Below are 12,903 nucleotides of genomic sequence, written 5' to 3'. Positions count from 1 at the left end.
GCATGCTCTGCACTGGGGATCAAGCCTGCAACCCAGTAATGTGCCCTGACCAGGAATCAAACTGTGCCTTACTGGTTCATAAGTCTATGCTCAACCACTGACCAACACTGGCCAGTGATAGGAGATAGTTCATATTATTTAAAGTCTAATTTTGAGAGGCTCTTTTACCTAGATTCTTTCATATTAGTTATTTGCCATGTAAAATGTATTATCTTTGAAGCTTTCCATTTGTTTTATGGTTTTAAAATGTCCATGTTGAAAACATTCATTTGGAATAACAAGTACCAAATCAGAAATAACCTTTCTTTTAGAAGGTCAAAGGCATGTACAAGGTTAAAAACACTTTATGCAATAGATGTATTCCTGAAATGTGATGTATACACTTAGTTGTTTTTCAAACTGTTTTAAGGTACAAAGGCATTTTCTTAGTTATTATAAAGCCAAGATTTATAAACAAATAAATATTTACCTCATATGTATCATTTTAATTATTATTTTCAGAGAAAGGGTTTACTGAAATTGAGGTGCACGGATGCATCTATATTTTGTGTGTCAGGGAAAAAACTGGGATGTGCTTGAATCTGAGGGACATGATTCTAAAGTTAGGTCATAATTACCTATTATTGTTGATTAGATCAGCCAGTTAAATTGTTAGAGGTCCAGATAGTTTCTACAATGATGTAAAATATGTTATTTTTTAGTTGGAAGAAACAATATACTCTAGTAAAAACTATGAATTTACTAGTATATGTAGAATGTATGTGAAAATAACAATGGCATTTGATTTATACCTTTTGCAACTGACATTTTTATATGCCTGTTTAATTTAAGCTTCCCAGAGGCCAGAGGTTTCCTGAGGCATATCATCATGTCTTACATTCTTTGCTTCTTGCAATAATTCCCCATGTGACTATTCGCTATGCAGAGATTCCTGATGAGTCCAGAAATGTCAATTATAGTTTGGCTAGCTTCCTGAAGGTGAGTTAAAGGCAGCCAGAACATGGTAAGAGATTATTCTTCACCAATATCTTCTTTAAAGCCAAAGGAAAAAAAATTAGCCAATTTCTAGAGATTCAGCAAGGTCTTTATAAGGCTGCTGGAGAAACTTGTAAGTGAATTAATTTATCACTATTGTTAAACAGCCAAATTGATTTTTTCTTCCCACTGAAATAGCTAATTAATTAAATTAGCAGTCCCACACTGGTGGCCTAGCTAGAGGCATGTTTTACATAATTTTTTTTCAAATATATTATATTGATTGTCTTCAGTTAGGTTCCAAAATTCCCACATGCCTTAGAGTTCCCCCGACTCTCTGTGCCATTTACATCACTTCTCTGACCCCTATTGGCCTTTTGAACTTGAAGCCCTTGAATTAAAGCAACCTGTTCCTGATATAACCACAGTCTACATGTTGCTAATACATATAGATGCCAATTGTTTATTTTAGTCAGTGAGATTATTTTGTTCGAGAGATCCTAGAAACTTTTATAGTTATGGAAGACAGTGTATTTATTGTTATGTTTCGTTATCAGCATGTAAGGGCAATGTTAGAATGCCGTGCTATAAAGTGGGTAACAATACTATTTGAATTGCTTTCGAGAAGGGGCATGGGTTTGTAATGCACTTAGCTTTGACTTGCTCCTTTCCACTCCCCTCTTGTCATAGCTCTTTATCATGTACCAACTTTACATTAAGAACCTGATGGTCAGTAATCCATTCAAGCAGTTAGATTTCTAACCTTACCCTTGTTTTCTTATTAAAAATTCACAGCTAGGTTTCAGATCTCCAGCGCATGATTTTCTGATATAAGATCATTCTTTGCCAGAATTAAAATAAAATTTTAACGTTGCTACATAAAACTGTTTGTGTATAAAAACCAAACATCCACATATCTTTTTAAAGTGACCTCTAAGAATGAAACTATCTGAAATTCAAAATGTCACTTTCTTCCATGGAGTTTAAACATTTGTCCACCTTCTTTGTGAAGGTTCAAAGATGCAAGAGGCTGCCTTTGTAATCACATGCAAATACATAGACAAGATAAAGTGTGATGACTGTTAATACTGAAAGCACAAAAAATAAAATAGGAAAACACAAGAAAAAGAAATATTATAACCAGGAAGAGTTGAAGGTGTTGTAGGTAGAGGATCCTATGAACAAAGATGTGATATGCACATTCAGAAATTGTTAAGGGGTGAGCAAGAACGTCACTGTGCAGACAGGTTAGGGTGTGTGGACTTGGAAAGGCCATCTGGTGCCAGAAGATGGAAAGCCTTAAAAATCCAGCTAAGGAATTTAGATTTTGGGTTGTACACGATGGAGAAATACCAAAGATTTTTTGAGGATAATTTTATTGCTGGCATGATAGAAGTGAGGAGAAGATCAGAGTCAAGACAACCAATTAGAAGATAAATCCCCCACCCCTCTTGTCTGCCTGTCAGCGTCTATTCATCTTTTAGAAGCTTTGCTCTTCCCAAGCCTCCCTCCTCAGTGTCTATCACCTCTTTGGGTTTTACCCATTCTTTGTATACTTCTTATTGTGTGGTATTATAATTATTTATTTGTCTCTATCATTGGACAAGAGTAAAGACCATGTCTTGTTAGTCTCAAACACCTAAAAATTTTTGTTGATTGAATGAATAAATAGAAGCCTACCTCATTAATCTAAGAGATAGAGGTGATGAGGATCTGACCTAAGGTAATGGCAGAGAAAGTTGAAAGGAGAGGTGAAAAATGAGATGCAAATGGCTGATTAATCAAATATTGCGATCCTTCTATTTCACAGGAATATTCTAAGCACTGTGGAGAACATAAAGAAAGATAATTCCTGTTATTCTACCTAGATGAAAACACAGGGAAATATTAAGTAAAACAAAAACTAGTAAGAAAGTGATTTAAAGAACCTGTGCATCAAGATGGTTAAGGAAGATGGAACTTCATCAGACTATTGAAGAATGGGCAGGATTAGGTATAAATTGGTATAGAATTTCTAGCTAGGCCTGGCATGAGCAAAGACCCAGAGGTAGGACTGTACAGTACATCTTGAGGGGATAATAAGTAGATGAACTGTATTGGGAAATAAAACTGGAAAGTAGGTTGGGACAAGCTTATGGGTGTCCTTGAATACTAAGTAAGGAGTTTGACATTTTATTAAAGGCAACAAGGAACTCTTGAAAGCTTTTAGGAAGGAAGGTGACATGATTAGTGCTTGGAGTTAGAGATTAATCTGGAAGCACTTGAATGGAAAGAGAGGCATGGAAACTGGTTAGGTGTCTCACTACAGTTGTTCAGTTGGCAAGGTAATAAGAGCCTTAACTAGGAGAATGACAGCAGGCAAATGTAACAACTAGGAGGGCAGTCATAGAGGAAGAGTATTTTAATTGCTAAGACTTGACAAGACACAAAGAAAAGCTTCTGATCTGAAATATTTACACTTTCAATAGCTAAATGACCACTTTGCACCTCACTTTACACTTTGAGAGTTGACTAAAATAAGGCAGTACAACTGAATAGGTTACATAGACATATATATATATATATATATATATATATATATATATTTGTATGGATATATAGATGTATATATATATTTGTATGGATATATAGATGTATATATATTTGTATTTGTGCATACTTAAAATTTTATTTATAAAATTGTACAGTTGCATTCCAATTCCAATTTTAACTGTCTCTTTTTTAGTCTCACCTAAAGTTCTGAAAGCTGTTACTCTATTTCCTGTAAAAGAGAGAGATTCTTCCTGCAGATGTGAAACAAATTTAAAAATTTTAGAAATTTATACTTGGCAGACATACTCAGCTAACTGTTCATTTTTATTTGGTTTCTGTAGCGCTGTCTGACACTAATGGATAGAGGATTTATTTTCAATTTGATAAATGACTATATATCTGGATTCAGCCCCAAAGATCCTAAGGTAAGGTATAAGAACATAACTATAGTAGATGTCAGACATTACAGTGTGAGGCTAAGGGTGACATTTATTGTCCTCTGGAGAAATTAGAACTGCTGTTTCCATTTAGGCACTTTGAGAATGCTGTACTTTAAAGAAGGGAATATTGCATAGTGTTTTTTGAGCGGTCCCCTAAGACCATCCACATGTTTAGTTGTTTAGTAGAAAGGCTCAAAGGACTCAACATGTAGTTGTACTTATGGCTAAGATTCATTACAGAGACGCAGCAAGGATGCTCAGCTGAATCAGTAAGGGAAGATGTATCAAATGGAGTCCGTGCAATGTGTGTGTAGGATTCCTGGGCATGCCCTTCCTCCTGTGAAGGCTCACACAACACGCCTTCTCTCCAACAGTGCAAATGCAGCAACACATTCAATGTTTCTGTTCAGGGAAGCCCATTTGAGACTTGGGGTTTAGGGTTATTACTGGGAGCAATTCATGTATTGGAGGCTGGTTAAAATTCCAGAGTCTTGGAACAGAAAGGAAAGCAGGTGTTCACCATAAATCACATTGTTTGTTCAGACAGTCTGAGCAGGCTGGCACAGAACGTACACCCTTATCATATAAGAAACGTTTCAAAATCTAATTTCCCAAATGCCAGCCAAAGACCAACCAGTCTTTTTAAGGAGAGCAGTCTTAGGCCTGTTGTATTAACTCTTTCCTGCATAGGTCACCTCTCCAGGTATGCTTAAAATACTAAACACTTCTCTTCTGAAAATTAACATTCTGTATTTAACTATTAAAATAGTAAATATGTATTCGTGTATGATTTCTTTCCATTTAGGTGTTGGCTGAATACAAGTTTGAATTCCTGCAAACAATTTGCAACCATGAACATTACATTCCTCTGAATTTGCCAATGGCATTTGCAAAACCTAAACTTCAGCGAGTTCAAGGTGGGTATTTGTATTTTCCATCATTTAGAATTGTGTTTTCCTTTTTTCTTTCTTTTTCTTTTGCTAGCACTAGTGTAGTATAATGTTTTCTAGTTAAAACAGTTTAAAGGTAACCTCGCAATTGTTACTATCTGAAGATAGATTTGTTAATAGTATTCCTCATTTCCTTCAGAATGTCAGTATGGTAGTATTTGTAGTATGAAGAAATCTGGTATGTTATATAGATTGTTGCTTAAACACAGATGTTAGATGCTAGAAAAATTGCTCTCTGTAGTAGTGTTTGAACTCTTGTTTGACACTGAATTAAGAAAACCATATCAGTACATTTCTGCTGAAAGGAGCATCAAAAGAAATGTATAAAGGTAGAATAAAATAATAATATATATGTATTAAATTTGTGAAATGCCTTCAGTTATCTCCATTGCTAGTTTTATTGAATGCTTTGTTGTGTAGCACTATTCTTATGTTACTATGTTTTTTATTTGTCCCTTTTCTTTTCATATATTAATTAGATTTTTTTTCATTTGCGGTGGACCGTTTGACTTCAGTAGGTAGGTTTAACTCGGTTCACTCTAAAGTAGTTTGCTTTCTTTAAAAACAAATGATTTGATGAATGGCTAACATGGATGGGGGCTTTGTTTGCTTTCAAATCCTCCCTAGCCAAAATGAGGCTTTAGTTAATGTACCCATAAAATGTAGGCGGCAATGTATTTGTTTGCTTTTAAAATAAGCTTTAAGTGCTGATTGCTAGAGGAATCAACTTGAAAACATTATTGTTAGAAAACAAGTTTTTGCTCAAGCCAGCATGGGGGCTTGAGGGTAGCTGTCCTTTAAGTGTGCGTCATTTTCCATGCTTTGCCTTGCTTCTCAGACCTGTGCCAGGGCTGCTTGGGCACAATTTTAAAGCCGTGATTAGATTTCTATAAATCTGATTAGATTTCTTTAAATCACTGAAGTGAAAAACTACCATTGCAAAATCTACCCATATAAGGCCATCCAGGTTAGTCAGTACTGGCCCTTTTGCATAGAAAGTGATAGGGATTCACAAAAGAGCATGACCTAAATGGAAAGAAATCATACACAAATACATATTTACTATTTTAATAATTAAATACAGAATGTTAATTTTCAGAAAAGAAGTGTTTAGTATTTTAGCATACCTGGAGAGCTGACCTGTGCAGGAAAGAGTTAACACAACAGGCCTAAATTAACACAACAGTGGCTAGAAGAAAATCAGCTGCCTTGGTTTCTAGGGGGTTGGTGCTGAGCAGTGGTTTTATTGATTGAATTACAACCAGTGAAAATGGAGGGAAAATACTCAACTACTCCCTTATTAGATTTTGAGCATGTATAGCCCACATACTGCTCCCAGTATTTATCACTAGTTATGAGGAAGTCAAAGAAAAGGGGTGGACAGACCATCAGGATTTAGGATTAAATATGACTACTCATAACACTTATTCACTCCTAATTGAGTGCATAGTATTATATAAAGTGCTAAAGAGGCCCCCCAAAAAAAACACCAAAATAGAAGATGTATCCTTCAGCTTTGTGGCCTAATTAAATTAAAGCATAGAGGAAATATGGTAGATATCTACTCTAAAAATTACTAAATTGGATCACAATCCCTGCTGAGTAATTATAAGGCAAGTCCCAACCAGGATATTAGCAGCTGGGATTGAAAATGGGTTGAGGATCCAAAGGGGAGTGAAAGGCATAGTTTGAAGTATTGATTTTATGAAATATAAGATTTGTATTTGCGTGATGATGAATTGGATAGGGATGAGGTTGCTTTTCTTATTGTTCTTATGTCCTATTGTATGCAGGTCAATATGTAACATTTACTAGAACAGCCAATAGTACTGTTAGAATCATTTAGTTGTCTAGTTTCTCTTCCTTTTCCTAATTTGCAAGTATAAACAGATAAGTAAATCAAGTATTATTATATTGAATTACTCCAATTTGTAGTTACAACTAAATCTCTTCAGATAATCAAGAAATATGTTAAGACATTGCCAATTATGGTATTCTTTCATTCTAGGTTCTGCTTTAAGATTTTTCAGAGTTGAAAAAAAGTATGGGGAAAGGAATCTAGGGATTATCCTACCCACTAAAATTATTATGAAGGCTATCATCTAGCCCTAATTATGAGTCCTCCTGTCTTGTAAAATTTTGCATGCTCATTTAAATGATAAAATAATTGTTCGTATTCATTAATAAAATAATACCTTCTGCTAGCATGATCATGTATTACTAAATAATAAGTTATAGTCTGTTATTTTAATATTAAAATGATTTTTGAATATTTTTATAAATGGGCTTTAAATTTCATTGTACTGCAGATTCAAACCTTGAATACAGTTTATCAGATGAGTATTGCAAGCATCATTTCTTGGTTGGTCTGCTTCTGAGGGAAACCTCCATTGCTCTTCAAGACAATTATGAGATCAGATATACAGCTATCTCTGTCATAAAGAATCTTTTGATAAAGCATGCATTTGATACTAGATACCAGCACAAGGTAAGAATGTCTATATAATTCATCAGTATCATGCTAGTAAATTTCTGCTAAGATTTTGCACTAATGATGAAGTTTTCTGTGAGAAACATAACATGAGCATTGATGCTTATTTTTATAAATAAGTCTTATTTCTGTTTCGTATGATTAGGTTTTAAAAATATTGTTTTGTTAACTGTTGAAGAAAACACTGGTTTCTCCCTTTGGCCATATTTTGACCTGCTTTTCTGAGGAGTAAGGGTTTTGGGAGAATATTAAGAATGAAATTAAAATTGAAAATAGTCACTTAGAAGCCTACTGAGTATTCCTAAATTTAAGCTGATTTGTGTTCTATCAGAAGTAGGATATACTATTTCATAATATAATTTCATTCTTCCTTTTAATAGTTTCTTTAGGCCTAGTAAATTTCTTCACTACATTTCATGGATGTCCTATTTATACCTTCCCACCCCAAAATCATTTTTCTTTTGTCACTGGGGTTGAGAAAATAAACATTTTCTGTCACAAATAGCAGCATTACTGTGGATTGATTTTGCTCTACATGACATCAACACATTGCCCTGACTGCCACTATCATATCCAAATATAAGTCACCCCCAAAACACTATTTATGAGTTAGTGATAAGGGATTTTGCATAAAGTACTATTCACCGGTATACATGCCTCAAAAGTTATATGAGCCAAACTTTATGAAACACATCTAGAAAGATGTCAAAGTTCCTCTGTTTATTACCATAGAGTTGCAAGACAAAAATATGTTCCAATACTGGAACCTGCCAATAGAAACTGCTATAGACTATCAAGTGGGATTCTTGGCATGCTGATCTGATATGTTGGAATGGTCCATGAAATAAGTCTTTCTCAAGCAGTCCTTGGACCTGGCATTGGTTCCACCTTGAATCAAGGACATGATACTTACAAATTCTCATTTCTTAAAATATTTATCAGGGCGACTGGGTCAGCCATTTTGACTGAACAGACTGGTGGATTTAGGCACTAGTTTTAGTTATTTTGTTTTTTAACCAAATCAACCAATTCTTTCCCTGCACTCTGTTCATAGACCCGCTGTTTCAGCACCACATTATGTGATTTTGGGTCTGGATTTCATGGGTGGCTTCCAAGTGCTTATGTCCTCTCCACTGGCAGATGCTCTCCTTTTTCTTAATAGATAGAGTCTATATGTTTACTATATTATTTATACCCAGATAAATTTTTTTTAATTTTATTGGTTTCAGAGAGGGAGGGAGAGAGAGAGAGACAGAAACATCAGTGATAAGAGAGAATCATTGATCTGCTGCCTCCTGCACTCCCCCCACTGGGGATCGAACCAGCAACCTGGGCATGTGGCCTGATTGGGAATTGAACCATGACCTCCTAGTTCATAAGTCAATGCTCAACCACTGAGCCATACCAGCTGGCCTAATTAAATTTTTTACTTACAATATTTGCTACTTTCATTTATGCAATTCTATTATATAGTAGATTTAAACTCCTCACCTTTAAGATGTTATTAATTACTTATTGCATTTGCATTTTGTCAGATTATAACTAATAAAGTAACATCCTTCCACTTAATGTAGTTGCTCTATGTACCCTTTTTTATATCATTTTAACGCAGTTAACTAGTATAATATATCTAAATGAAAAGCTATCTTAAAGCCATCCGTTCCAACCAAGTTTAGTCACTCCTTTAAAAATGCTAGTTACCACTGGATTCTGGTTAACTGCTGCTTATGCCCTCGTAGTAGGGAAAAGGATCTTATACAATGTAGAGGAATATGTCTTTAGCTGTGATTTCAAAGGATTCATGGGAGAAGTACAAAATGAACTTTCCCTCTATGAAGCAGGAAGTTGCACTCCCCCCTACCCAATCTCTTTAGATCAAAGTGAAGGAAAAAGGGATTTCACTAGTGCCTTACCTAGAATTGGATTTTTAAATACAAATGCTCCTTAACTTCTGATGGGGTTACATACTGATAAACCCACTGTAACTTGAAAATATCATAAGTTGAAAATGCATCCCTTACCGAACATCATAGCTTAGACTAACCTACCTTAAATGTGCTCAGAACACTTACATGAACCTACAGTTGGGTAAAATAATCTAACACAAAGCCTATTTTATAATTAGGTGTTGAATATCTCATGTAATTTACTATGTATATTTCTTTCCCACCATTGTAAAGTAAAAAAAAAAAAAAAAAGGTAACTTGAACCATCATAAGATGGGGACAATCTGTATTTTATGCCACATATTGAACATTCTTTAAATGTCCAAAACACTTTTTAAAATTCTGAAAATAGTATATATACATACACATACATACACAACTATTGTTATCTGTAAATAAGTTAAATATTATGCCCGTTTGAGTGTTTTGAGGTTTGAGACTATGGAAAAGATTGAAATACCAAACTCATTACTCTCCCAGTGACTTTTGAAGTCCTTTCCTCTTTGTTCAAAATCTTAGGTATGAATGAACATAAGATTTTCTCTAACAGAACTTTGCTTCATGGGCCTGGTTAACCAAAGCTTCAATTCTTCACTTTCTTTGGTCCAAAGAATTCACAGATGGCCTGACTTAGAGCACATTTGTAAAATACAAATAATGATGCCAAAGTGAGGGTAGACAGAGGAGCTTCAAGTACCTATAATTTCTATCATGTCCCCAAAAGTTACTCCAAATAAACACACAGTCAAGAAAAGAAAATGCGGGCCAAAACCGGTTTGGCTCAGTGGTAGGGCCTCGGTCTGCGGACTGAAAGAAAAGAAAATGCTTCCTATGGAAAAGTTGCTTCGACACTATATCTCCTAGTCCATCCCCTGCCTTCCCCTTTCCCCCCTACCCCGCTTCTCAGTTCCAACTGCATTGCCACTCCTCAGCCCCTCCTCTAATAAAATTATTGAGGTGTCATTGGTCCCTATTATGTGTTACTCATAACTGCTATAGGAGATCTCCTAACTTCTTATAATTACCAGGAGACATCTTTCCTATTCAGAACATGAATGTTTAATGTCTTACATTTGTTCTGGGGTCGATATCAGTTCCTGTAAGCCACTACAAGAGATGTTGACAATTGCAATTTCTACTTGGGCTGTGGGCAAATTCTTTTTTTCCTTTAAAAAAAAAAAAAAAAGGGTAGCCGAAACCGGTTTGGCTCAGTGGTAGAGCATCGGTCTGTGGACTGAAAGGTCCCAGGGCATGTACGTTGGTTGCGGGCACATCCCCAGTAGGGGGTGTGCAGGAGGCAGCTGGTCGATGTTTCTCTCTCATCGACATTTCTAGCTCTCTCTCTCCCTTCCTCTCTGTAAAAAATCAATAAAATATATATTTTTTAAAATAAAATAAAAATTAAAAAAGGAATAATCTGCATACATGGTAAAAATCAATCTATCAGTAAAATGCCTTTCTCACATTCCTTACCTCCATGCTCTAATTTATCTCTCCAGAAGCAGCTACTGTTATCATTTTCTTATATATACTTTTACTGTATGCAGGCATAATGTATATACAGGATGGGACAAAAGTAGGTTTAAAGTTGTGAGTATATGAAACACAGTTTATTCTTGTATTATTAATTACTGTATTATTTTCCACACGAAAAACTGTAAACCTGCTTTTGCCCCACCCTGTATAATAGATACCATTATGCATTTTTCTTTTTTCATTTAACAATACACCATAAAGTTAGATTATATGATGGTACATTGCAAATATGGATACACCTTATTTTATTTATCTACCCTTTTTCTAGTAAATAGATTCTGAGGTTATTGTCTATCTTTTGTGCAGGCAAAATTTTTCATAGATCTCCTTCCCTAGTGATCACTCACTATCAGAATTAAAATGGGCTCGAATCCAGAAGCTGTAATATTAATAATAGCAGCTAAAATGTATTGAGGACTCTATATGCCAGACATTTATTAAATAACTCACATGAATTATTATCATCATCCCCGTTTTACCAAATAGAAAACTGATTAAGTGACTTGATCACAATCACATAACTAGTATCAGGAGAGCTGGCATTCATGTATTTCTAAAATCCAAAATTCGTGCTCTTACCCACTATACTGTATTGGCTCTCAAGTCTTAAGTGGGACACTATAATATTAGAGAATGGCCAAGGTCGGTCGGTCATGATGGCGAAAAATTTTGAAACCAAAGCCATCTCTATATATAAAAGGCTAAGCGACGGGTCAGCAGTGTGACACATACTGACCACCGGGGGCAGATGCTCAATGCAGGAGCTGCCAAGTGACAGCAACTTTTCAGTGTCCTCTTGGACTCCGTGACCCCTCGGGGGATGTCAGACTGCTGGTTCGGGCCAGATTCCTGCAGACCAGGCTGGGGAGCCTCACCTGTGAGAGGGATCCCGCTGACTCTGCAGCTGTCCTTCGATCCCCAGTGCCACCCCAGGTGCCACTGGCCAGGGAGGGACCATGGGAGGTTGGCTCCAGGGCATGTCTGCCCGTTTCTCTCCCAGTCCCACCTCACTGGCCACCACCCAGGGACTGCCTGCATTAGTCCCTGCACCAGAGGGACTAATTAATTTCCTTTCAATGTGCATGAATCCATGTACTGGGACACTAATGGAAAGAATAAAGGAAAATAATAATGACTGTTTAGCCTTGTGAAGAATGAGCTAAGACAATTGATGGTAACTGTTTCCAAATATTTCAAGGGTTTCCATGTAAAGTGGAAGTAGACAGAGATATTCCTAGCAGGTAGAACCTTCACAGAGTAAATCAGCTAAAGGACCTTTCTAACAGTCCATAAAAAAAAAAATTGGAGTATTTAAGGAGCCTTTGAAACTAGCCATTTGTCAGGGATAAGGATGAGGGCCATTCCTGCCTTGAATAGGAAGTTGCATAGATCATGGTTCTCACACCTCTGTGCACATCAGCATCATCTGGGGTAGATTCCCAGGACCCAGCCCAGAACTACTAAACTAGAATCTCCTAGTGATATGAGACTATTGATAGGGATAGAAATTAGAAATCTGTTAAGATGGGTTCCTAAACTTTACAAAAGAAGTGCAGATGGCCAATTAACACAAAATATTGTTCAAGAATAAATGCAAATATGCAAATTTAAAGTCAGATAAGATACTATTGATCTGTGTTCTCTAGGTTGACTGTTGTGCCCTGGAGGTCTTATCTAAATCTCCAGACAAGCCTCCTAAAGTCCTCAAATATGTAGGGCAACTCCTGTGCCATGAAAACAACTGTGTTTGCTGCTATGAGTGTATGCACATGTCTGGTGAGGATTGTCTATAGCTGACAAAAAACAAAAAATAAATTTGACTAAGAGGTTTCACATTAGGTAAGACTATTGTGGCCAGTTTTATTTATATATTTATAAATGTATCAATCTCCCAAGCTTTATAATTGATTTAGGGGGCCAAGATAAATCACATTATTTTAATTGCTATTTTAATCAAAGCAAAAAAGTTTCTTGAGTGAATACAGTAAATTATTCTTTTTTCACTTCATTAATTCATTCAGCTATTTAGCTAA

General features: G+C 35.8%; 1 protein-coding gene across 6 annotated transcripts in view; it reads left to right on the top strand.

The window, feature by feature from the left end:
- DOCK11 (dedicator of cytokinesis 11) overlaps positions 1 to 12,903 on the top strand; it is a 191,775-nt gene that overhangs the window by 109,598 nt on the left and 69,274 nt on the right. For 4 of the 6 annotated variants that reach the window (XM_036443426.2, XM_036443422.2, XM_036443424.2 and 1 more), the window contains exons 28-32: positions 832 to 978; positions 3,849 to 3,932; positions 4,753 to 4,864; positions 5,377 to 5,415; positions 7,207 to 7,385. In XM_036443426.2, coding sequence (XP_036299319.1) covers positions 832 to 978; positions 3,849 to 3,932; positions 4,753 to 4,864; positions 5,377 to 5,415; positions 7,207 to 7,385 — 561 coding nt within the window. The remainder of the gene's footprint in view (positions 1 to 831; positions 979 to 3,848; positions 3,933 to 4,752; positions 4,865 to 5,376; positions 5,416 to 7,206; positions 7,386 to 12,903) is intronic. The other 2 variants (XM_036443425.2, XM_036443423.2) reach the window with 1 other exon arrangement.

This window comes from Pipistrellus kuhlii, unplaced genomic scaffold (assembly GCF_014108245.1).
Source record: "Pipistrellus kuhlii isolate mPipKuh1 unplaced genomic scaffold, mPipKuh1.p scaffold_m20_p_19, whole genome shotgun sequence".
NCBI lineage: Eukaryota > Metazoa > Chordata > Mammalia > Chiroptera > Vespertilionidae > Pipistrellus > Pipistrellus kuhlii.
Note: the sequence above shows the minus strand (reverse complement) of the source record. Positions and strands in the feature narration are given on the sequence as shown.